At 33.8% G+C, this 27,607-nt stretch overlaps 1 protein-coding gene across 1 annotated transcript; it reads right to left on the bottom strand.

The window, feature by feature from the left end:
• Positions 1 to 10,755: 10,755 nt before the first annotated feature.
• Positions 10,756 to 12,953, bottom strand: LOC122034518 (ubiquitin-conjugating enzyme E2-17 kDa-like). Its single transcript, XM_042593806.1, has 5 exons — positions 12,625 to 12,953; positions 12,386 to 12,480; positions 11,360 to 11,487; positions 11,078 to 11,182; positions 10,756 to 10,983 (listed from the first exon to the last, which is right to left on the bottom strand). The coding sequence occupies exons 2-5, from the start codon at positions 12,453 to 12,455 to the stop codon at positions 10,840 to 10,842; spliced, it is 447 nt and encodes a 148-aa protein (XP_042449740.1). The 5' UTR covers positions 12,456 to 12,480; positions 12,625 to 12,953; the 3' UTR covers positions 10,756 to 10,839.
• Positions 12,954 to 27,607: the final 14,654 nt, after the last annotated feature.

Here is a 27,607-nt window from a genome sequence, read left to right as displayed (position 1 = left end):
CTTGCCAAGCGTCCGGTCAGCCCGTCGACCCGCTTGGACTTCTCACCAGCTATCCGGTCATCCCGTCGACCTAGCTGGACTTCTCGCCAAGCGTCCGGTCAGTCCGTCGACCCGCTTGGACTTCTCGCCAGCTATCCGGTCAGCCCGTCGACCTAGCTGGACTTCTCCTGCACACTCGATCAAAGTGTCAGACAACAACAAAACTAACTTAACATATTTGTCATTCATCAAAACCTGGGTTAAATCGTTAGTGCTAACCGCACCAACAATCTCCCCCTTTTTGATGGAATGACAACTTGGTTAAGTTAGTGAAAACATATGCAAGAAACAACATGCATTTATGTGGTTTTTAAAGTTAGTTTGAATTTTTCAAATTGGTTTAGCTAACTTAACCACCTAACCCTCCCCCTTTAGCATTCATCAAAAATAAGCAAGGGTAAACAATCATAGTGTAGAGTTACTGTAAAAAGTAATCAGATTTTGAAACATATCTAAGTTTGGTTCAAAAATTAAGAGATAAAAGTACAATTTTTAACACCAAGTTAACAAAATAGTCAAGTTGACTTAGGGGAGACAAGTTGAATTTTGAAAAGTATAAATTTAAAGTTAATCAAATTTAACCCTAATCAAGTTTAACTTTTCAAGCGTGTAAAAATTTTCAAATCAGGTTTTTCAAATTTACTTTTCATGTTTAAGTAACATTTACTTTTCAAAAAGGTAAATTTTCAACTTCGATTTTTCAAAACAAAGCAAAAATTAAACAAGTAAGAATAATTTTTCAAGAAGTAAAATTTTTGCCAAAATAAATTTTTAAGGCTAATTTGATAAAAGCTAAGTTTGGAAAGTTGAATTTTCAAGCATATGTTAAAAAACTGAATAAGTTTAAATTTGCAATATTCAACTTTTAAAAAAAATTAGGTGGGATTAAACTTAGTTAAATTTAATTTTATGAAAACTGGTGTTTTAAAAATAAGTTAGTTTTAAAATAGATGTAAAAAAACACACAAAATTTTAATTAATTTCTCCCCCTGAACTTGATACTTAAAATTTTGAAAATATTTGCTAAAAATATTCAAAGTAAATTTTTTTTTTAAATGAGGTAGAATTTTCTAGAGAGATTTTAAAGAGAAGATTAAAAAATAACGCTTAAGGAAAAAATAAACCTCCCCCTGAATTTGATATTCCTTTATTAATCCTCCTTATTTATTAATTTTTCTAGGGGATTTAAAAGAAATTGAACCTCCCCCTGAATTGGTTACTCCCCTTAATTTAATATCTCCCCTTTAATACTAATGTTTGGTTGTGTTAAATTTCAAAGCCCTAACACATTTGTCTAATTTAGTAATACATATATTATTATCTCTGTATCCTTGGTATAACTATTTATTTGAATTTGATTGATCAATTATTAATTAATGTTAGATTCAGGTGCTTAACTTTAGTTTAAGGTTAAATAAGATAAGATTTTATTAATTCAATAACAGTTAAGCATTATCAATAATTTATTGATTAGTTTTTACTTGATTTAATAATTTAATACTTAGTGAAATAATTTAAATTTTATATTACTTGATTGAGTTGGTCAATGAAAGTGTTAGTTATAATTATTATTATTATTAAAAAAAAATTTAAAGGGATTTCTAAAACAGCATTTAAAAGGAATTTAAAATGATTTTTTTAATATGTTTTATGTCAATTAACATATGTTTGATTCAGTTTTGATTTTAGATTTAAATTAATATTAGTGGTTAATTTAAGTTTAAGTTTAATTTTAAGTTTAAGTTAAAAATTTTAATTTTAATTGTAATTTCAATATTAAGTTTTAATTTAAGATTTAATTTTTAGTTAAGTCAAATTAAAAATTAGTTTTAAGGTTAAAATGATGTTTAAGATTAAAAATGAGTTTAAAGTAAAAATAATAATTTTTAAAGTGAAAATAATCTATAGAAATAATTTATTATTACTATTTTTAAGTTAACAAAATTTCATTATAGTGAAAAAATAAGAAGAATTTTTCAAAATGATACAAAATTTTTAGATAGTTTTAAAATGATTTTTAAAATATTTTTTAAATGATTTTTAAAAGTTTTTTTTTTAAATAATTTTTAAGTTAAAATAATTTTAAAAATATAATTTTTATATTAAAATAATTTTAAGTTAAAATAATTTTTAAAATAACAATAATTTTTAAAAGGTTTTAAAAGAATTTTTTAAAATGATTTTTAAAAGAGTTTTTAAAATAATTTTTAAAATGTTTTAAAATAATTTTTAAAAGAATTTTTTAAAGTTTTTTAAAATAATTTTTAAAAGAGTTTTTAAAATAATTTTTAAAATGTTTTAAAAGAATTTTTTAAAGTTTTAAAAATGATTTTTAAAAGAGTTTTTAAAAGAATTTTTAAAAGAATTTTTTAAAGTTTTTAAAATGATTTTTAAAAGAATTTTTTAAAATGATTTTTAAAAGAGTTTTTAAAATAATTTTTAAAATGTTTTAAAATAATTTTTAAAATACTTTTCTAAAGTTTTTAAAATGATTTTTAAAAGAAATTAAAGAGATTTTAAAAGAGTTTTTAAAGAATTTTTTAAAAAGTTTTTAAAGAATTTTAAAAAAATAGTTTTTAAAGAATTTTAAAAATTGTTTTTAAAGAATTTTAAAAATTGTTTTTAAAGAATTTTAAAAATAGTTTTTAAAGAAAAAAAATAGTTTTTAAAGAATTTTTAAAATATTTTTTAAAGAATTTTAAAAAATAGTTTTTAAAGAATTTTTATTTTTTAAAAAAATTGTTTTTAAAGAATTTAAAAAAATAGTTTTTAAAGAATTTTTAAAAAATAGTTTTTAAAGAATTTTTAAAAATAGTTTTTTTTTAAAGAATTTTAAAAAATAGTTTTTAAAGAATTTTAAAAATAGTTTTTAAAGAGTTTTTAGAATAGTTTTTAAAGAATTTTTCAAATAATTTTTAAAGAATTTTAAAAATAGTTTTTAAAGAATTTTTCAAATAATTTTTAAAGCATTTTAAAAATAGTTTTTAAAGAATTTTAAAATAGTTTTTCAAGAAATTTAAAAAATAGTTTTTAAAGAATTTTTAAAATAGTTTTTAAAGAATTTTTTAAAAAATAGTTTTTTAAAGAATTTGAAAAATAGTTTTTAAAGAGTTTTTAGAATAGTTTTTAAAGAGTTTTAAAAATAGCTTTTAAAGAATTTTTCAAATAATTTTTAAAGAATTAAAAATAGTTTTTAAAGAATTTTTAAAATTGTTTTTAAAGAGTTTTAAATATTGTGTTTAAAGAATTTTTCAAATAATTTTTCAAGAATTTTAAAAATAGTTTTTAAAGAATTTTTCAAATAATTTTTAAATAATTTTAAAAATAGTTTTTAAAGAATTTTTAAAATAGTTTTTAAAGAATTTTAAAAAATAGTTTTTAAAGAATTTTTAAAATAGTTTTTAAAGAGTTTTAAAAATAGTTTTTTTTTAAATAATTAAGTTAAAATAATTTTTAGGTTAAAATAAATTTTTTAATTTAAAATAATTTTTAGGTTAAAATAAATTTTTTAATTTAAAATAATAAATTTTTAAGTTAAAAAAAATTTAGTTTTAAAATAAATTTTTAAGTTAAAAAAAATAAGTTTTAGAATAAATTTTTAAGTTAAAAAAAATTAAGTTTAATCTTTAAAATATATTTTTTTAAGAAAAATTAATTTTAATTTAATTTAATTTCAATTAATTTTAATTTAATTTGAATTTGAAATTCCAAATTTAATTTTAATTAATTTTAATTTCATTTGAAAATTAATTAATTTAATCCTTATTCATCTCACCCGATCTAGATTATCAATCAGGGAATCTTATAATTTTGTGAGATGAAATAGATTTAATTACAAAGTTTGGTTTAACTTGTGTTAGATTCAGGTTTAGCTTTGGTCTCAACAAATAGGCATTCTTCGGATAAACTTCTAAGCTTGGTGAGTCACTTGGACGTCATTAGAAGTAACCAACCTTTCGAGGTTTTCCGAATAGTCCTATCCACGGAGCTTAGTATTAAACCTTGGTCTAACTAGTTAGGATCCATTTAAAGGTAGCTTCGGTTGGTTCCACTTGGCCAAATGCACCAGATTGAAGCCATATCTTTCTAGACATGCGATGCCCAAGCTTCCCTAACGTACTATCATCAAAAAACTTCACCAGTACCACGATTCAAGTTAAACTTGAACCCTCGTTAACTAGTCCTAATTACCCTGTCGGGTAGGTTGGTTGGGGTTACCCTTTTCGGGTAGGTTGGTTAGGCTGACCCTGTCGGGTAGGTTAGTTTTGGAGGTGCCGGCTATTCTGGAGCCTCCCCCTGAATTATTGGCCATTAATTTAGTTTTTAGTTCTGGGTTTATTATAGTTAAGTTTTGGTTAAAATTTAATGTTTAATTTATAATTTAGATTCAAGTTTTTAATTTTGAATTAATTAAATTAGTCAAATTATCTTTCTTTAAGAGAGTGTATTTAATATTTGAATTTTCTTTCAATTTCAATTTTATTGGGTTAATTGAATTATCTTTCTTTAATAGCTTATTTTTAAAATTTAAGTTTTTATTTATTTTTAAATTTGAATTAACTAAACTGTTTGAATTATATTTTCTTAACGGTTTATCTTTTAGCTTTTTATTAATTGTTAATTTTGAAGTTTCTAGATTATTTTTGTTTAATATGTTATCTTTAACATTTAATTTTAAGTTTGTTAAATTCCGTTTTGATTTTATCAAAGTGTTTGATTTTATCCTTATATTTTCTTTGCCTTTTAAATTGATATGGTTAATTGAATTTATTAGATTAGTTTTATCTTTAAAGTTTAATTTCTTATTAATTAAATTATCTTGGTTTTGGATAGCATTTTCTAGATTAATATTGTCTAGATTAAATAATTTATTAATTTTATCTAGATCAATATTGACCTTGTTATCTTTTTTGTTTGAATTTTCAAATTTGTTTAGGTTTAAATTCAAATTTTTTGATTTATTAATTATTTTCAGATTTTCTGTATTTTCTAAATTAATTATATTTGTTTTATCAGAAAATATCCTAGAGGTATTTTTGCAAGTATTGTCATGTACACTATTTTCACATATACTTCCAGACATATCCAAATTAACAGACGCATATTTTAAACTACTACTAGCAAGGGTGTTTTGGTAAATATTACTAACCTTGAATGCAACCCCTAATTCAGCAGGCTTCTCCGTTGGATCTGACTCGAGTCCGGATTCGACTTTAACTTGATCTTCTAGCTCTATCGGCATCTCGTGAAGCTTGATCAACTGGGTCCACAGCTCATATGCATTCTTGTACTTTTCTAATCTGCATAAAATATTGTTAGGTAAAACATTACAAATAATGTTACTTACCTTTTTGTTCAGTTCCGAGTTCTGAGAAGGTTTTCTCAATATCAGCCAATAATCAATGTCTACGCTTCCTAAGAAGCATTCCATTAAGCGCTTCCAGTAGTTGAAGTCTTCATGATCGTATGGTGGTGGTTCGCAGGGGTTCCGTCCTTCTTGAAGAGTCATTATTCTTGCACACAGAGAAACAGAAAAAAATCCCAAGACTTGGTCTTGGATTAGCAGTGCTGAAAAAAATAATATTTCACTATTTTCAGAAAAAATAATAAAATATTATTAAAATATTAATAAAATATTTGAAAAAATATTATTTCAAAATTTTGAAAATGTAATATTTTTTAAATACTAAATAATGGTGAAAAGATGGCGATGTATTTTTCAAAAACCGTTTTGGAGGGAAAAAACGAAAGGCGTAGATTCGATATCTAATTTTTCTTTCAAAAAGTCCCCTCTTTGCCTGATTGGTGGTTGCACCAAATCAGAGCGGTACCTGCTCTGATACCACTTGTGGGACCGTTAGATTCGATAGAGGGGGGGTGAATATCGATTCAAAAAAGACGAGTATTAAACGCAGCGGAAAAGTAAAATAGACACAATGATTTTACTTCGTTCGGAGCCTGTGACGACTCCTACTCGAAGGCCCGTGGTCCTTGACCACTTTCGTTAGGCAATCACTAGCAATTCGGAATAATGATTACAAAAGAACCGTATAGGGAATGCTAATGAAAATTGAAAAACAAATACCGACACAAAGGGAAAAGAGCGGAGCGTAGTGTCGGAGCTTTGTTGGCGTCGCACTGAACGTCGAGCAGCAAGATCAGCAGTAGAAGAGTTCTCAGCTTGATTGATTATTCTGAAACTCCTGTCTGGGGCTTCTTTTATATGCTGTTCCGGGCGCTTGGATCCCTTCCGGGCGCCTGGAATGTGACGTAGCTGCTCCACCCGAGATGCTCCACGTGGCGACGACTTGGCTGGATAGAATTCACCTTCCGGGCGCCCGGATCCCTTCCGGGCGCCCGGATCCCTTCCGGGCGCCCGGACCTCCGGGCGCCCGGACCACCTTGTTTCAGAAAACTCCCTTTTCCTGCAAAACAAAGTTAGTCCGAGGCAAATATACATCCTGTAAAACAAATTGTTAGCACAGTTAAAGTTCAACAGGTGGATAAAAAGAGTATGACTTAGATTCCGTCTTTCCGAGACCGGAATCTAGTCACGATCTCGACTTAGATATCCGAAATGGATCTAAGCCGGATCGACGCCTAATGTTCCCTTCCCGGGAACGCGTCCTCACAGTCACTCCCTTCCAGTGACTTACCTTACTTACCTGCAGACGTCCGGTCAGCCCGTCGACCCGTCTGGACTTCTTGCCAAGCGTCCGGTCAGCCCGTCGACCCGCTTGGACTTCTCGCCAGCTATCCGGTCATCCCGTCGACCTAGCTGGACTTCTCGCCAAGCGTCCGGTCAGTCCGTCGACCCGCTTGGACTTCTCGCCAGCTATCCGGTCAGCCCGTCGACCTAGCTGGACTTCTCCTGCACACTCGATCAAAGTGTCAGACAACAACAAAACTAACTTAACCTATTTGTCATTCATCAAAACCTGGGTTAAATCGTTAGTGCTAACCGCACCAACACTTTAGACCTTTCTTATCAGTTGTATCCGTCATTAGTAGAGTAAAATTTTAATTAGCCCAGCTTTCCGCACAGTATAGTTTAGCAATATTGTAGCGACCGGCCTTACAGCCAGTACCCAGAAGGTGGGTCGTTACAAGTAGAACCAATAGGTTTTCCGAGTAGCAACCAACACCGACATCATCCTACTGCTGTGCTGCGACTTTTCTATACTCGACTACTGTAGACGGACCAACACCAAGGCACTGAGTGCATTCAGATCTCCATCTAAGTATTGGGTAACATTTTGTTTACAGTTAATTATTGTATAAAGAAAAGTGCAGGTGTTGTTACACTTTTTTCTTCGATTTGTGTATTCAATTATGACTTGATAGTGAATTATCTGTCGATAGGTTCAAAAGGTATGGATCTTGGAGTAGGAGTCACTTAAGGCTCCAAAACAAGTAAAAATCGACTATGTTATATTCTTTTTACTTAGTTTATTTTTCCATTGCGCACTCGTTTTAAAGAACAGAAAAGAAAGTTTTAAAATACACGTGATCCCCCCCTCCTCCACTCACGTGCAATCAATCCTATAGTTTCGTCACCTCTGAACTTTGAATTGTTTTCGAGAATGAGTGATTTTCATAGTGAAGTGTGTGCACTGTATGGATCCTTGGATTAGTCACCCTAAAGAGGTGGATTCTAAGTAAATTCAGACATTAGCATTGCTTCGAGTTATTCCACTGTAACAAATTAATAAAACGAAGTGATTGGAGTTAATCATCCCTCAGCTCCTAGAATGTACAATCAACATTAAAGTGGTGATGCTTTGGTGAAAATAATACTAAGGTGGTGATACTTTGATCCAAGATGATGATATTTTGAAAAAATCAATATCAAGGTAATGATGCTTTGAAGAAATCAACACCAACATGGTCATGCTTTAAAGAAATCAATAACAACTAACGTGGTGATGTGTTGACGAAATCAACACCGAGATTATGATATTTTGATAAAATCAGTACTATGATATTTTAATAAAATAATTAACAAGGTGATGATGCTTTAATTTCAAAACAGCACCAAGATGGTGATGCTTTTCACCAAAATAGTATCAAACTGCTTTTTATTTTTTTTATTTTAGTTTCATTTTTTTGTAATTAAATATTAAAAAAAATAATAAATTTAATTTTTTATTTTTATTAATGTTCTTTTAATTTTATATATTTTTTATTAACCTTATTATATATATATTTTTTAAAAAAATATGAATACATTTAAGAGATCATATTTTTGGTTTGGTTCAAAATATATATATATATATATTAATTTATTTGATATGTTAGACGACGCTTTATGTGCGATCGTGAGTGATGCATACATTTTATGTGTGACTGTGAGTGACGCTGGGGGGCTTAAAAAAATGAAACTTCCAAATCAGACACTTCAAAAAGCCCCAATAGGATGGATCAGATCCATCCCGACAAGATCAATAATAAATAAATAATCATATCCACTGTCCACTCTATTTCTTACCAACTCGATGGCCACTCTATTCCTACTCTCCGTGGAAAAAATGTTAAAGAAATATCGCAGCATTTTCATAATTATTTTAGAAGTTGAATTGTGGCATTGTGCTCGCAATTCTGTCATGAATATTTTTATTTAGATTTGCCAAATGCTGTCCGTTGGTCCTATCTAATTACCAACCAGAGCCAGAAGGCTATTGCAATGTGCCACCACACGCATCGGACAAAGATCATTGAATAACTTGTTTCTTGAAGCTTAAGCCACCAAAACATGTGATCAAGGAAAACAAAGCAAAATTAGGGAAGATTCCGAGCTGGTGGAATGACACGATCTCTCTCCAGACTTAAATCTAAAATATTTTTTCTTCTTTTTTTTCTTTTGTTTATATAGAGAAAAAAAAATTGTTCAGGAAAGGGCGTTTATGCCATTTTATACCGTTGCCAGTTTCGTATGAACCAAACCTAGCTCTGTTCCAGCTCTTCCTGTGTCGTAGTGTTCCGATCATCATCATGTCATACGATTGGTGGAAGTCTCTGCTGACGAGTTGCTGCGGCGGCACCACCTCAGCGCGACCGGGGAAGCTTCACCGGCGTCTTCCAATGGCTAATTCACAAAATATGCGAGAAAAAAATATAAAACATATAAAGACATTATTTACCTCTTCCAAAATGGCTTCAAATGGCTTCAAATGACATATAAATTGCTTTTTATTTTTTATTTTAGTTTCATTTTTTTGTAATTAAATATTTAAAAAATAATAAATTTATTTTTTATTTTTATTAATGTTCTTTTAATTTTATAATTTTTATTAACCTTATTTTATATATCTTTTTTTAAAAAATATGAATACATACATTTAAGAGATCATTTTTTTGGTTTGGTTCAATTTAAATAAAAAATAATTACTTTCATTTAGAGCTGGAAGGTGTATTTAGAAAGTAAGTGATTTTTTTTTTTTTTGGTAAAAATCAAAATATGATGTAACTTTTGTGAAATTTAGAAAACTGAGTGTGTCTTTGGTAAACGATTGTTTTTCATGTTTACTTGTAGTGTGTTCTTGCCCAACAATAGTCTAATTTTGAGATTGTCGATAGAAGTATGTTGCTACTGCTTAACTTATATAATATGCATCCAACAACGGGGATCACCAATGGAAAAACAATACATGCCCCTCGTTCGTAAGAAAATTTTCATGATTTGACTTTGGAGCTTATTTCCATGACAAAAGAAGAGGTAATTCACTATTATAACCGTAAAGTAATTAAGCGAGAACAAAGTCTAATGGGTTGATGGGTCCTACGAGTACCTTTTAATTTTTTTTAATTACCAATAGAAAATTTAGTGGAACATCACTTCTAGAATTAATCAGTATAAATTAAACACTTAATGTCAAATAAAAAAAAGACAGAACAAACAGAGCTTATGTTTTAGATGTTTATTACGAGAGGGAGTAATATATAAACTTAATGAGTCTACTATGCGAGAAAAAAACATAAAACATATAAAAACATTATTTACCTCTTCCAAAATGGCTTCAAATGGCTAATTCAAGTGAAGACAGCCCTAAACAAGTCCTAACATTGCTTGAACTTGCTTCCGCGAAGAGACTTTTAAAATATAAGTAGAATCATCTCTTTAGTGTCTATTGAAATAAAATAGATTGAAAATCAAAGCATTATTAACTGTAAATGAGTTGTTGAATATATATATGTTGTATATCTTTGACACTCTTGCACCTTTCGATGTAATGCTACTAATGACACCCTTCATCTTGTGAGCAAGTGCACTAAAATTGACCTACTTGTGCTTTTCGAAGAAACTCGATGCTCATAGAATTCCAACTTTCTTCACTTCTAATTACTAAAAAGGCTTTGCTTCTCGACATTGACTATTGATCTTGTAAGTCTCTCTCTCATGGGTTTTAATGTTTCGAAATCATGTTAAGCGTGTAGTTTGAGTTTGAGTTCGATAAATGGTTAAGACGATGGACTCGTTAGAAGCTTAAGAGACTCTAGAGCTTAAGAGACTCTAGAGCTTGAATGTAATAATTGATCTAGGCAACAGATTTAATTACTTAGAGGACTCATTGTAAAAATCTTCTCACACTTGCCATTGACGCTGTGTCATTATAAATATACACATTACTTAAAAATAAAAAAATATCAAAGAAAACTTAATTGACAATGATAGAATATGATAAAATTTATTTAAATGTAAATAATATAATAGGGAAAGTTCAATTGCATAAGCGATGCTATATAACCAACCCTACTTAATGAAATAAAAACATAAGTGATTGATTTACATCACGCGAATATTTAACCCATGGCATATTTCCGAGTCCATGACCTAGCAGTGGTCTCGTACTTGACTCGATCAGTCTTGTAAACTTGAGCGATCTCAAGAACCAAAGGATCATCAGGGTTGGGATCAGTGAGGAGTGAGCACAACGATAACAGCACCTAAAATTTGAATTCAGATTGCCAGTTAGGTTCTCTTTGGTAGCATCAAGGAAATATAGTCCAATAATCTTCTATGAATTTCTGAAGATATCACCTTAGATATTGTCAAAGCAGGACTCCATTCCTCCTTCAGAATGTCAAGGCAGATGCTGCCGTTGCTATTGATATTTGGGTGATAGACTTGTGTTAGAAATTTCATCTGCAAGATCAATGAAAAGGAAGCATGAATCCAGTTGAGATGAAATTCCTTAATATTGTGTTGACTTGAAAGGAAGTATATAGGAGAAAAGAAAAGTAATTAAATTGAAAAAGTAACAAATTATATTTTTCTTCATCGCTAACTAACTTCATCACTTAACAATATTAAAAGGCCTACCTTTGGTGGCTTGAAGGGATAATCTGGTGGAAAGTGAATACTCACTAAAAATACACCGCCTGCAAATGGGCTATCAGCAGGCCCCATAATGGTAGCTTGCCAGTGGGACATGTCCTCACCAACAGGACCTAGCAATGTTAATAATGGACAAGGAAAAATGAAGCAGATGTATTAATAAATCAGTTGATAGATCTATATCAAGTATAATTAAAATTGAATGGTCTGTAAACCAATAACCATCACAATTTGTTCTTAACATCCATCATTAAACAAGAATATGGTCACCACCGTTTGTGGGCAACAATCAGGACAATAATCAAGGTGTTGTGAAGATATCATTAGCTATCCGTCTAAAAGCTCTTAAATGATAGAGAGAGAAACTAAACTAAGCCTAGCAAACAAAATCAATATAATGAAACACTTGATTATATGTGGCAAGATAAAGATTGAAAATTTATTGCACAGAGATGTGAGTATGGAGTCTGGGAATAATGCGCAAAACACTTTAAAACAAAATTTGACGACTTCATTTCCCATATTCAAATTTTATTCGATAAATAATCTCAAGGTGCATATTTTGTAACCAATAAGTTAAAAGGGACATGGACCGCTATTTTAGGAGTAGAATGTCGTAAACAGAGTCATGGACATAAATATAACTCAAGAGAATGCATGAGTGTCAATTCTCTCTCATACGGCCATTTCTCGAAGGTTAAGAAATATATGAGGGATCAAAACCCAAGATAGGACTGTGAAAAGGATAATATTAATTAATTAATAATTAATTATGCTTCGTCTTCATCAAAGTGTGCCATATATGCAATTTATCAGCAATTTAGCGTGCATGAAATCTATGGAGAACACACGTCAAGCTTCAGTTGAAACATCAGTCCTTCCGTGATTTCATGAAGCATTCTTTGATTCCCATAGGAAATAATAAATAAAAAACAGAGTCTAAACAAGCGACATGGATGCAGTTGATCCACTGCATGAAAGATCATCAGAGCAACCAGAAACAGAGTCTACCTGCACTGCATGACAGGGGCGGGTCCATCTCCAAGTCCTTTAACTCCTTCTGTATCCTCTTGGAAGCCATAATTAAGCAGCGAACCAGAACGACTCTAATCATAAATAAACAAACAAACGCACAAGTAAGTAATCAAGGCGTTTAATTTAAAGCAACGAGAATGCGATTCCTGAACAAATAAATCAAAAATTGGAACCGATCGGCAACCGGAGAACGGGAGAGAGAGAGAAATTATTACCTCGCTAGGGTCCCTTCCTTCGCCTCTCCAATCGCGAGCGTTCCTCTCCTTGGAGGAAGAGAGAGCGAGGCGGCGCTCGGTATTTATAGGTAAAAAAAACCGTTGGCAGCTTGCCTAATTCGGCAGACCGCCGACAATTGGTGGATGCGAATCAGATTATATATCCTTCCTTCCATATCTCTTTCGATTATACATATATATTCATACTTCCTAAAAATTCCAGCTTGCCTGATTCGGCAGACCGCCGACTAGGATGACAATTAGGGAATGCAAATCAGATTCTATATCCTTCCTTCTATATCTCTCTCGATTATAAATATATAATCATACTTCCTAAAGATCCGGCATCTTCTATATTATAAATATACACTCCTTCGTTCCAAAGGGAACACTGGTTTTTAAAATCGAACCCGACCAGGTGGTTCAATACTTAAAATAATTTTTTTTATTTATTTAATAAAAATTAATTCATGGATAAATGTAATTATTTTTAAATTTTTTTTCATCCATTACATGTCGCTCCCATAGTTTGGTCACGACGCAATTTGCAGCCATGCTAGAGCTCACAGCAAAGTCGCGAATCACGACCACGAGTAGGGGTGCTAAAAATGAATCCGACCCGATGATTCAATCTAAGTCGATCCAATCCGAGTCAATCCGAGTCGATCCTAAAAAGTTGAGGCTCAGTTCAGCTCCAACGATCTGACATACAAAGATTTAGTAAGAGAGAGAGAGAAAATAGGTGTGATCCAAGTTGGAATCTCGCTGGACTCTTTGAACTTCATGAACTCTTCTCCTTGGAAACTCTATATCGGGACGTTTTAACAAAAGGACACTTTGATTTTTTTTAATCAAACGGCACACTTAATTCCTAAAATATTATATTTTTAACCCTAATTAAAAATTAATTTTTTATTTAAATCAAATCAAATAAAAAGTTAATAAAAACTTAATTATTTTATTAAGAAATTTATTGATATAACTAAAATCTTTAAAGTCATTAAATTAAAGATGATCTAAATTTATCTATTTTTTTAGAATTTTAAAACTTTAATAAAAAATAATATAATATAAAAAAGGCTAAAAAAATTATAAAAAAAAATTAATAATTTTTTTTATCTTTTTATTTATAATTTTAAAACTATAATAAAAAATAATTTAATAAAATAAAATATAAAAAACGTTAATAAAAATTATAAAAATAAAAATTTTAATAATTTTTTAATATTTTTAAATAGTTTAATAAAAAATATATATGAAATAAAAAATTTAAAATTTAAAATTACTTTTTAAAAAGAAAATTACTTTCCTACTTTGATCGAAGCATCGTCATTTTGGGGTTGCTTTTGTTAAAATATGACTATCTTCATGTTGATTTTTTTTTCATAACATCACCATCATTACAAAAAACATTAGGTATTTAGAGGCAAATTTATTTGTCGCTACCACCTATTTTGTCATCGCTAACCTTATATAGCGACAAAAAGTGTTCGTTGTTAATTAATATCGTCATAATAAACTTGTCGCAAACTTAATTTAGTGATGAAAATAAATTTTCCGCCGCTAAATTTAACGACAAAACGTCGTTAAATCTGTCAAAATCATCATTAAACCACTCTTCAAATAGTGAGAAATTTTTTAAAATTCATTGTTAACCATCACTATGGTTAACAAGGAACCACAACTATTTAGTTGCTAACCCCATTGCTGACCAACAAAATATTTTGATATGTTTTGATGACATTGATAATCAAACGGGGTTAGCGACGAATTCAATGAATTTCCTGCTAACCCTCTATTTTTTAAAAAAAATATTTTTTTTAATTTTCATTTATATCCGATATGTGAATTTACAAACTCATAGACAAATACATAATATCTCAAACAACTCGTACTTCAACATCATTAAGTTTACAACAATCATAAAATTCACATCTCTAACAACTCAAACAACTCATACTTCAACATCATCAAGTTTGTAAGAATCACATTTTTTAAAATATTCACATCTCTAACATTCATAAACAACTCACAACTCTAAAAACAATGTAGCATAACAAATAAGTAACGAGTTCACAACATAAAGGAGCATAATATGTGTTTGCTTCAAGTTATTACATATAACCTTGGTTATGTGATTACTAGGTAATTACATAACTAAGATTATGGAGATTAAAATAAAATATAACAAAATGTTGTTTGATTCAACCTATTTAATGTAACAAAAAACTTATTATAAATAACTTAGTTTAATATTTTACTATATTACCCTCAGTTACAAAATCAACCGTACATAATAATAATAATAATAATATTATTATTATTATTATTATTATTATTCAACTCTATTTTTAATATATTTATTTTACTTTTTCATGTTTTTCTTTATTTTTTTAAATTTTTTATTTTTTTTACTTTTTTAAAATTTTAATTTTTTTATATTTTATTTTTTATTTTTTACATTTTTAATTTTTTAAATTTTTTATGTTTTTCTATTTTTTTTTACTTTTTTTTACTTTTTATATTTTTTTTACTTTTTTTTTTCTATTTTTTGTTTTTTATTTTTACATTTTTTCCTATTTTTATTTTTTAAATTTTTTTTACATTTTTTCTAATTTTTTTATTTACTTTTTCCTCTTACCAGAAGATATTTTTGGTAAAAAAAAAAAATTCGTTAACCCTGGAATCAAGAAAAATCTTAATTTTTCGATTTCGGGTTGCATGTTCCTTTTACTGATTTGTCAGGCATGGAACATTACTTGGGAATCATCGATTATCTAAACTAAATAGGATTTTCATTGATAACATTAGATGGATAACCAAGGTTATCAAGGATAATCTCCAACAAAATGCACCCTAAGTAACATAGTTCTAACAACAAGTAGCACAACAAATAAAGTTCACAACATCAAGTTGACATTCAAATTCACAACTCTAATAAAAGTAACAACATCAAAGTCTAAAAAAAAAAATGATAATCCCAGTTAGCTTCATTGACTATTTCTGGGGTGACTCATCCAGTCCCACAAAAGTTTCCCACTGGCCACCATGATAAATCGAGAAGTGTACACAGCGGGCAGCCCAAGAGCCCAACATCCTTTGATTGCGACTCTCATTTAGAGGAAAAATTTCTATAAATACGTCATAGCTAGAGATCGAATCACGGATATCTGGGTGACAACCTGGATGTCCTACCGTGACACCATAACCCCGGGGACCACAACATCAAAGTCTAAGATCGAGGAGAAGGTGGAGCTGAAGATGATTCATGGATCAAGGATTGTAATGCTCCAGGTGTTAACTAGTTCATAATTTGTTCAAACATATCTTGTCTTGATTTCATTAATATGTTAACTCATCTTGAGTACTTGTTGATTGAACTTCGGTGTTTGCAGTTCTTCTTCTTGTTGGTACCCCAAGATAGTTTTGATTTGATCAAACATGATAAGTTAGGTCCTGTTGTGTTTAACCCTGTGTCTAAGTGTGCAGGAACTTAGGAGCACAGGAAGTCAAGCAAAAGACGCAGCTAGCGAGAAGGACGACACGGGAGAGAGCCGACGAGCTTAGTGTGTCTAAGGGAAAAGGTGCTGCCGAAGAGTACGCGGGCGGATGAGAAGGAGGCACGCGACATTTCCGAGGGATGAAAAGCCGGAGGGGAAGCTTGCTCAAGGAGAAGGTTGGAAGTTGGGTTCAGGTGAGCCCTATTCCGGATGGCCGGAATCACCCAAGCGAGTGGAGCCAGAGCGGAAGACCCGGACTGAGGTAAGCTAAACCAGAGCGGAAGGTATGGACTGAAAAAGTCAATTGGGTTGACTTTTTAGGTCCGGGCGCCCGGACTCAATCCGGGCGTCTAGAATCAAGTTCTATCCGGATCGCGTTTGACCGCTATCTGTTGCGAAGGGGATAAAATTTTATCCCCCTTAGGCACCTGGAACCCTTCCAGGTGCCCCGACCAAGGCTATAAATACAGCCTTGGTCCAAAAGCTAAACATCAACAAGCAACTTTGATATACAACACTTGTGCACTTCTCTTTGTTAGTTTAGCTTCTCATTTTCTGTGTTTGAATGTTGTAAGAGGCTTCTCCACACGAAGGAGATTTTTATTGCGCTTCAACTTCTTTGGATTAACAACCTCCCTGGTTGTAACCAAGTAAAATCTGTAAGTCTCGTCTTTTTAGTTTATTTATTTTATTATTATGCAAGTGTTCTTTTAAGTTCAGAAGGGTTTATTTTTAATTGTACAGGGCTATTCAACCCCCCTTCCCTTCTAGCCGACCAACGATCCCAACAAGTGGTATCAAAGCCATGGTCCAGACCAGATACAATGTAGGGTGGTCTTGAACGAAGTTGAGGGTAGGCCTGGAGCTGGTCATGAGTGATTGGATACTCGTGAGGAGGCCTAGAGCAAGTCAAGGTGACCGAATGCTTGTGGGGGGCTCGGAGCAGGTCAAAGTGGCTGGATACTTGCAGGGGCGCCAGTAGGTCAGGGTGACCGGATGCTCACGAGGAGCACTGGAGCTAGGGATGGCAATGGCTCGAGTTCGGGTCGGATTCTATATCCTCCGTATCCATATCGCATTAACATTGTCCCTGAATGTTAATACTTGACTAGGAATGATTAAGAGTAGTGTTCTCTATATCATCTCACTATCGATTCAACCAATCGATTGATATAAATAAGAACCTTCTACTCAAGGACGCTATTATACTTAGTTATTTGGCACCAATACAAGTAAGTATAATAACCATGAACAAATGCCTTTATATAGGAATATGATACAATGAGTCCATACAACAATCATCACATGATTTGCTCTAGGGCTCTAATTAACAATCTCCCACTAGCACTAGTGCCAATCTGTGTAGGGTCTAATACCCAATGACCTAGTGTGACCATCATACTTTCTCTTTGCCAAAGCTTTGGTCAAGGGATCAGCTATGTTAGCCTCTGTGGGTACTCTGCAAAGCTTCACATCTCCCCTATCGATGATCTCTCAAATGAATTGGAAGCGCCGTAGTATGTGTTTGATCCGCTGGTGTGAGCGAGGTTCCTTAGCCTGCGCAATTGCTCCATTTTTGTCACAATAGAGCTCTATAGGATCAGCTATGCTAGGAACCACCCCAAGCTCAGTAATGAACTTGCGGATCCAAACTGCCTCCTTTGCTGCTTCTGATGCAGCAATATACTCGACCTCTGTTGTAGAATCAACAACTGTGTCCTGCTTCGAACTCTTCCAGCTCACAGCACCACCATTCAAGCAAAACACGAACCCAGACTGCGATCTATAATCATCCTGATCAGTTTGGAAGCTAGCATCACTGTAACCCTTTACAGCTAGCTCGTCTTCGCCTCCAAATATCAAGAAATAGTCTTTAGTCCTTCTTAAGTACTTAAGAATATTTTTGACAGTTATTCAGTGACACTCACCTGGATCTGACTGGTATCTGCTCGTCATGCTCAAAGCATACGAAACATTAGGATGAGTACATAGCATGACATACATGATAGATCCTATGGCTGAAGCATAAGGGATCTTATTCATGCGGTCTCTCTCCTCTCTATAAGAGGGACTTTGAGTCTTCGAAAGACTCACACCATGTGACATCGGCAGAAATCCCTTCTTGGAGTTCTGCATGGCAAACAGTAGTAATACCTTGTCAATGTATGTACTCTGACTTAGGCCAAACAATCTCTTAGATATATCTCTATAGATCTTTATGCCTAGAATGCAGGCTGCTTCACCTAAGTCTTTCATTGAGAAACAATTCCTCAGCCAAGTCTTTACAGACTGTAGCAAAGGGATGTCATTTCCAATGAGTAGTATGTCATCCACATACAATACAAGGAAGACAAATGTGTTCTCAACAACCTTCTTGTAGACACAGGGTTCATCTTCATTCTTGATGAAACTAAACTATTTGATCACATCATCGAATCGAAGATTCCAGCTCCGAGAAGCTTGCTTTAGTCCATAAATGGACCTATGCAGCTTGCATACTCTGCTAGTATGCTGTGGATCTACAAAATCCTCAGGTTGTGTCATGTACACATCCTCGAGTAGGTTTCCATTCAGAAACGCGGTTTTGACATCCATCTACCATATCTCATAGTCATGGTAGGCTGCAATAGCAAGCATGATCCGAATGGACTTAAACATCGCTACTGGAGAAAAGATTTCATCATAGTCAATACCATGAATATGCTTGAAACCTTTAGCTACCAAGCGACCCTTATAGATAAGTCCATCCATGTTAGTCTTTCTCTTAAAGACCCACTTACACCCAATGGGTTTTACCTCTTCAGGTGGATCAACCAAAGTCCATACTTGGTTGGTGTACATGGATTCCATCTCGGATCTCATGTCCTCTAGCCACTTCTCAAAATCTGGTCTTATAACAACTCCCTGATAGGAGGTAGGCTTATTCTCAATGAGCATAACGTCATCATGATCAGACAAGAGAAATGAGTATCTCTCAGGCTGACGACGTACTCTATCAGACCTACGAAGAGGTAGGTCTACTTGAATTGGTTGTTGTTCCTCAACTCCTTGTGGAACAATCTCATCATCCACAACACTTTGTGGTTCCAGTTCAATTTCCATCAAGACTTCAGTACTATGGTTCATATCCTGAACTTCTTCAAGATTGAACGTACTCCCACTAGTTTTTCTAGAAACAAAATTCTTTTCTAGAAATACTCTAGTCATAGCCACAACCACTTTGTGTTGACTAGGAATGTAGAAGTAATATCCCTTCGTTTCCTTGGGATATCCAATAAAGTAGCACTTATCGGATTTTGATCCTAGTTTATCCGAGACCTGACGTCGAACGTAAGCCTCACAACCCCAAATCCTCATAAAAGACACCTGGGCATCTCTCCTAGCCCATATCCTATATGGTGTCTTTATCACAGCCTTGGATAGAACACAGCTAAGTATGAAGGCTGCTGTGTCTAGAGCATAGCCCCAAAGAGATATAGGAAGATCTGTGTGACTCATCATAGATCGTACCATATCTAATAGGGTACAATTCCTCCTTTCGGATACACCATTCCATTGTGGTGTTCCAGGAGGAGTGAGTTGGTATAGGATCCTACACTCAGCTAGATAGTCATGAAACTCATGGCTAAGGTATTCATCACCTCGATCTGATCGAAGTATCTTAATACCCTTGTCAAGCTGGTTTTGTATTTCATTCTTGAATGCTTTGAACTTTTCAAAGGATTCAGACTTATGTGTCATCAAATACACATAACCATATCTACTGAAGTCATCAGTAAATGTGATGAAGTACTTATAACCACCTCTAGCAGCGACATTGAAAGGGCCACATACATCACTATGTATAAGTCCTAACAAGTCAGTCGCTCTTTCACTGTGTCCACTAAAGGGAGTCTTGGTCATCTTGCCCAGTAGGCATGACTCGCATGTCTCATATGATTCAAAATCAAATGAGTCCAGCAAACCATCTTTATAGAGCTGGGATAAGCGTTTGTCATTTATATGACCTAAGCGACAATGCCAGAGATAAGTTTGGTTCATTTCATTTGATTTAAACCTTTTGGTACTTATGTTATAGATGGGGTTCTCTAAGTCTAGAATATAGAGTCCGTTTATCAGAGGTGCACTACAATAGAACATATTGTTTATGTAAACAGAACAACATTTGTTCTTTATGATAAACGAAAAATCTTTTTTGTTCAAACAAGAAACTGAAATTATGTTCTTAGTTAAAGCAGACACATAACAACAATCATCCAACTCTAGTACAAGCCCAGAGGGCAGAGATAGAAAATAAGTCCCTACAGCAACAGCAGTAACCCGTGCTCCATTGTCTACTCGTAGGTCCACCTCGCCCTTCGTCAATGCCCTACTATTTCTCAGCGCCTGCATATTAGTACAAATGTGAGAAGCACATCCGGTATCTAATACCCACGATGAAAAAATAGATAGATTGACTTCTATAACATATATACCTGAAGTAGAAGTCTCACTTCTCTTCTTCTTAAGATCTTCCAAGTATACCTTGCAGTTCCTCTTCCAGTGTCCGGTCTGACCGCAGTGGAAGCAGGTAGCATCCTTGGCAACCCCTCCTTTAGGTTTCAGTGCCTTGCCTTTGCCCTTGACTTGGGACTTTCCTTTACCTTTAGGTTTGCCTTGCCTTTATGCCTTTGCACCATCAAAATGGAGCTAGGCTTCACCTTCTTAAGGTTCACCTCAACAGTTCTCAACATGCTTAGTAGCTCGGGCAGTGGCTTATCAATTTCGTTCATGTTGTAATTTAGAACAAATTGATTGTAGCTTTCTAGCAATGATTGCAAGATCAAGTCAGTGGCCAGCTCTTGGCCAAGTGGGAATCCCAACCTCTGTAGGTTTTCTATGTACCCAATCATTTTGAGTACATATGGACCTATAGGAGTCCCATCTTGCATTTTGCACTGAAACAGTGCCCTTGGAGATCTCAAATCTCTCGTGCCTCGCTTGTCCTGATATAGTTGACAAATATGTTCAACATTATCATAAGCAGTCATTAACTCATGTTGCTTCTGAAGCTCAGAATTCATGGTCGCGAGCATGAGGCATGATACATCTAATGCGTCATCCTGATGCTTCTTATAAGCATCTCAATCGGCTCGCGTGGCAGTGGCAGGAGGTGCCTTCGGAATGGGCTGCTCCAGAACGTACAGTTTACGTTCTTATGTGAGAACGATTCTTAAATTCCTGTACCAGTCCAGGAAGTTAGCTCCATTGAGCTTGTCCTTATCAAGGACAAAACACAGGGAGAAGGTGTTCGTGTTTGTCGACATGGCAATCTACAACAGAAATAATGTAGAAATTAATATCATATTCCAAGTATCTTTTAATTAGGCCTTGAATTAAAAGATGCTCCCACTGAATTATAGAACCTTTTGTAGAATCAAGTCATGAATGTGGTCAAACCACACTCACTAGATTCTAACCAACTAGCTATAATTCTTGCGGGACAAGATCCACATCATACTATGCCTTGAGTTAGCTTTGGCTAAATCGCCCAAGACTTAGTATGATCGGTAGGTAACTAATTACCGATTACATCTCTATGCAACTCTTGTTTATAGGATCAAGATCCTCATTTATATTAAAACTTGAGTTAGCTTTGGCTAAATCGCCCAAGATTTAATATAAATATGATTTTTTCCTACCGTTCAACCATTGGAAAAATGCCTATAGTTATACCCAACCCAATTGAGTTAACTAGTTATACTCAATCTAATTGAGTTTGTACTCACCCAAGCTTTGATAGGCGGGACCAAGATTGTCCCTCCGCACCCTATCAAGATAATATGCGTTGCTCTGCTTTGGCAGATTCAACAACAACATGTGATCGAGGTAGTGATGAGTATCAAAATATAGTAGGCATTTCGAGTTGACGTGATAAGATCTAATCTAATCGTATTTGTGTATTAGATACACTTTAAGGCACTAATTATCCTACTCTAACATGCATCACATATACACACAAGCAAAGATAATTAAATTGTGATTAAGTCATGGTCCTACTACGATCTTCTCAAGCCAATGAGAAGATCGGACGGTCAACGTAGGGTCAACAGCTTCTTCAAGCTCCTCCCTTTGACCGTTTTGTGTTGCTCACGCCTTCCTCGTAACTCCTTCTTGAGTGGACCTTCCACCGCATCATTTTGTACATTACAAAAGGGTGAAACTCGAGTTACATTCGAGTCTAAAACTATTTTACAACAGGAATATAAAATAGAGAAAGACACAACGCGCAGGTCGTAATTATATACAGCACGCACAACACAACAATGGCGTGCATGCCATATTATGAATTACAACACATTTGTCCAATCAAATTGGATTTTTGGGCCATGACCATCACAATATTATACATAATTCTAAATTATGTATTTTTCATAAATTTTTGTAATTTTATTACTGATTTTATCTATTTTATGAGTCACAACTTCCCAGCGGTCCCGTTTCGCGATTTTCGGGCGCGATCGCCGGACAACACCCCTTGCGGGGTTAGGGGCAGCGCCCCTTCTCGTGAAATGAATCTCACGAGTATCCATCTATGATCTAACAATGCCTTAAGCCACTATCCCAAAGCAATTTGGGCGAGACCTTGACGTTTCGGAAGATTTTTCTCGGTAGTCGAAGCCTACAAGCATCCAAACACTTGTTGCTTCGACTCTACGAGAAAAACACTCATAAAATCTATAAAATGATAAACTTATAGAAAGTTACAGATATGATATTTTTCATAAAAATAACAATAAAAACAAGTACATGCTTTGCACGTGGCTCTGATATCACTATTGGGACTTTCGGGTCGCAAAAATCGCTTTTTGCATTGCGGAAACCCCGAAGTTTCTAGCCACTGGATCCGTGCGAAGATAAAATTTCATGTACTTATTTTCTAACCTAGATCTATACTAGATCTACAAGGAAGAGAGTTTATACCTTTGAAGCGAAGCCCTTCGCAAATCCCGCTCGTCCAAAAGTTGTCGGATCTCGAGAGTGTTCAAGTGGACACTCCTCTATATGTATCCACACAAACAAGAGATGGAGAAACCAAACTAAAAGTGTGCTAGCACCCTTAGAAGGTCTCAGCCAAGGAGGAGAGGGAGAGAATAAGAAGATGAGAGGAGGAAGAAGATGAAGTAATGAGCATACCTTCTCATTCATTCACCATAAAATGTGGCTGGCCACTATAGGGAGGTTATAAACCTCCATGGGATATCAAGAGTCAAGACTCTTGATCTCCCTCATGAGGTGGCATTTGGTCAAGTCAATCTTGACCAAATGATGTGACCTTGATGATGTGGAACACCATTATTGGCCAGCCCTATGCCAAGTCACAATGACATGACATTTGGTCAAGTCAAGGTCAAGTCAAACTTGACCCTTCATCTTCGCTCTCAAGTCAAGTCAAACTTGACCTCTTATCTCACATGGTTGATCAAATCCAACCATTGATTCAAGCCAACTTAATTTAATGAATCTATATTTATTGAATTAAATTGATTCAATGAGTCATAATCTAAATTAGACTCATTGAACACATGAATCAAATTGAGTCCAACTCAATTAGTCTAATTTAGATTACTCTTAATCCAATATGGTTCATCACATGAACCTGATCCTCTTGGTTCATCTTATGAATCTAATATCCATTTAATTGCCCTTTGTGTGTGACCCTATAGGTTCTTGTAACGTTGGCAATGCTCCTAAACCCATTTAGAAGCATAAGTAATGAACGGTATCTAGCAACACATCACTACTACCCAAGTTACAAGAATGTTGAGATCCAACATCACCTTTGTGACTACTAATTGTGACTCTCACAATATATGGCAATGTCCTTCTATCCTAGATATCTAGATTGATCAATTGAGGCATAGACCGTGTCATCCTCCAATCAATCTATATCTCGAACTCCAAGTAGACTCACTTCGATCAAATGAGCTCAATATCTCATATTGACTCATTTGGGCATGGTCATGCACTTAGTGGTCTCACTCTATCAAGAATCATGATGTTACTCCCGTCATATAGAAGGGATAGATCCCATCTACATCACTCACATCTCTCCGCATAATTTGTTACATATCCAGTAATCGCCTTTATAGTCCACCCAATTACGGGTGACGTTTGACGAAGCCAAAGTATGTAACTCCTTATGTAGGGAACCATGGTGACTTCAGGTCCAAGGAATAATAGTCATACTAATAGCCACATGAGAAAGTATATGATACTCATATAATGATACATGATACTTTCTCATGGCGGGTCATTTAGTATACATTCTCCAATGCATACCCATGTGTCAACTTGATATCTCTATATCCATGACTTGTGAGATTAAGTCATCGAGTTGACCTACATGTTAGTCTCATTGCATTAACATTGTCCCTGAATGTTAATACTTGACTAAAAATGATTAAGAGTAGTATTCTCTATATCATCTCACTATCGATTCAACCAATCGATTGATATAAATAAGAACCTTCTACTCAAGGACGCTATTATACTTAGTTATTTGGCATCAATACAAGTAAGTATAATAACCATGAACAAATGCCTTTATATAGGAATATGATACAATGAGTTCATATAACAATCATCACATGATTGACTCTAGGGCTCTAACTAACACGCTAAAGTCGAGTCGATTTATATTTTTAGGCTTTGTTTAGGAATCAATATTTTTCTGGATTTAGAAAATACATTTATTGTATCATCTTTTCGATGGAATTTAATTAAAATTTCTTCTTTGGACAAATTTGGTTATTCTTGTTTATTTAGAAATAAATTTTTTAGTATTTTCTTTAATTCAATGTTGGTTGACAATGGTTCCTTAGTTGATAAGTTTCATAAATTAAATACCTTTACTCCTACGGTTGACAACATAATAATGCATAGTATAGGTACAAAACATAAATTGACCGACGAAAATTCTTCCATGTTGTGGCATAGGCGTTTAGGACATATATCCAAACAATGCTTAGATAGGTTAATGTCACATGGAATTCTCAATTCCCTTAACATGTCAGACTTTGATATCTGCATAGAGTGTGTTGAGGGGAAGACCACTAACAAAATGAACAAGGGGGCTAGCCGTTGTGACGTTTTAGAGTTAATAATACATACGAACATTTGTGGATCATTCCCTAAGGCATTCTAGAATGGACACATATATTTTATTAGCTTCATAGACGCCTATTCTAGATTTGACTATCTATACCTTATTCATGGGAAATCACAATCTTTGGACATGTTCAAAATTTTCAAAGCCAAAGTTGAACTTCAATTAGGTAAGAAAATTAAAGTCGTTCGATCCTACCGTGGAGGTGAATATTACAGTCGATATGATGGATCAAGTGAACAAGGTCCAGGACCTTTTGCGAACTACCTTACTAAGTGTGGATTGTACCTCAATGTACCATGCCTAGTACTCCCAGTCAGAATGGTGTAGCTGAATGTTACAATCAAACTCTAAAAGACATGGTAAGAAGTATGATGACTTTCACTTCTCTACCAGAGTCCTTGTGGGGTGAAGCACTCAAGACTGCAGTTTACCTACTCAATAGACTATCTAGTAAGACAGTAACTAAAACCCCATTTGAGATGCAGACGAGTAGAAATTCTAGCATTATATATTTACACGTTTGGGGTTGTCCAACTGAAATTAGACCTTATAGGCCTAATGAAAGGAAACTGAACTCAAGAACAGGTAGCTACAATTTTGTAGGTTATTCTGAAAAGTCAAGAGAGTATAAATTTTATGATCCCTCTAATAGATCCATCTTCAAAATAGAAAATACCAAGTTCATCGAGGATAGTGGGAGTAATAAAATCAGGGAGTATCTTTTGAGAAAAGCATTGGCGATCCTCCTATGGTCACTACTGGTGCAATTAGTAGCGGTATGATTACTATACTGCACATTCTGAGTATCACACATCTAGTGAGCGTAGTGAACCAAGATATTTCCATGACATTTCTAATGCAATTGGAGGAACATGCCACTGAAATTGAAGTATTATCTCATTTTGATGAGCAAGTACCTCGACCACCTTAAACACAAGTGCATTTAAGGCTATCCATAAGGGAATGGAGAACCATGAATTCTCGTGATTATGTTTATCTCCAAGAGCATGATTTTAATATAGGATTGAAAAGTGATCCTACATTTTTCCAAGAAGTCAAACAATGTTCTAGCCCTAAAAGGTGGATTAACATCATGCAAGAAGAGTTGAAGTCTATGGTAGACAATGACGTTTGGAAACTTGTCGAATTGCTTGAAGGAAAGAAACTCGTTGGTTGTAGATGAATATTTAAAATCAAGTGGGATTCAAGGGGCAATGTCAAAAAGTATAAGGTTCATTTTATTGCCAAGAGATTCACTCAGAAAGAAGATATTGATTACAGTGAGACTTTCTCACCTGTGTTGACTAAAGACTCCCTTAAAGTAATCATGACACTTGTAGTTCATTGTGATTTAGAGCTACATCAAATGGACGTAAAGACTACATTCCTCAAAGGAGACATAGAGGAGTCTATATATATGGTGCAACCAGAGAGCTTTGAGCATAAAGGCTCAAAGCACCTAGTATTTAGATTAAAAAAGTCCATTTATAGTTTAAAGCAGGCGTCCCGTCAATGGTACTAAAAATTTGATCAAGTGGTTATCTCATTTACGTTTAAAGAGAACCTCGTTGATCAATGCATATATGTCAAGTTCAGTGGAAGTAAGTTTGTTATACTTGTTTTGTACGTGGACGATATATTGCTTGTGAGCAATAATAAGGGTATGCTGCATCAAACCAAGTCATTTTTATCAGGTAATTTTGAAATAGATGATCTTGGTGAAGCATCCTTTGTTTTAGGCATACAGATCTATCATGATCATTCAAGAGACATTCTTAGACTTTCACAATAGGCCTATATTGAAAATGTGTTTAAAAGGTATGACATGCAGAACTATACACTTGGTGACATACTTATGTTAAGAGGTGACAAGTTCAGCTTGCAGCAGTGTCTACGGCTTGAACTTGAAATAAAGGAGATGAAATAATTTTCATATGCGTCAACAGTGGGAAGTCTCATGTATGCATAAGTTTATACTAGACCAGATATAACATTTATAGTGGGGATGTTAGGCAGATATATAAGTAACCGAGGACCATCACACTAGAAAGCGGTAAAGAGAGTGATGCAGTATTTACAAAGAACTAAAGAACATATGCTCACGTATCAGAGATCAGATCATCTCGAGGTGATTGGATATTCAGACTCCGATTTTGCTGGATGCTTAGATAGCAGGAGGTCCACTTCGAACTATATTTTCATGTTTGCTGGAGGGGCTATATCTTGGAAGAGCGTCAAGTAGATGCTAGTAGCCACTTCTACTATGGAGGCAAAGTTGATAGCATGCTATGAAGTATCCAATCATAGGATTTGGTTGCGGAACTTCATCATA

This window comes from Zingiber officinale, chromosome 11B (genome assembly GCF_018446385.1).
Source record: "Zingiber officinale cultivar Zhangliang chromosome 11B, Zo_v1.1, whole genome shotgun sequence".
NCBI classification, from domain to species: Eukaryota; Viridiplantae; Streptophyta; class Magnoliopsida; order Zingiberales; family Zingiberaceae; genus Zingiber; species Zingiber officinale.
This window is presented reverse-complemented; position numbering and strand designations above follow the sequence as displayed.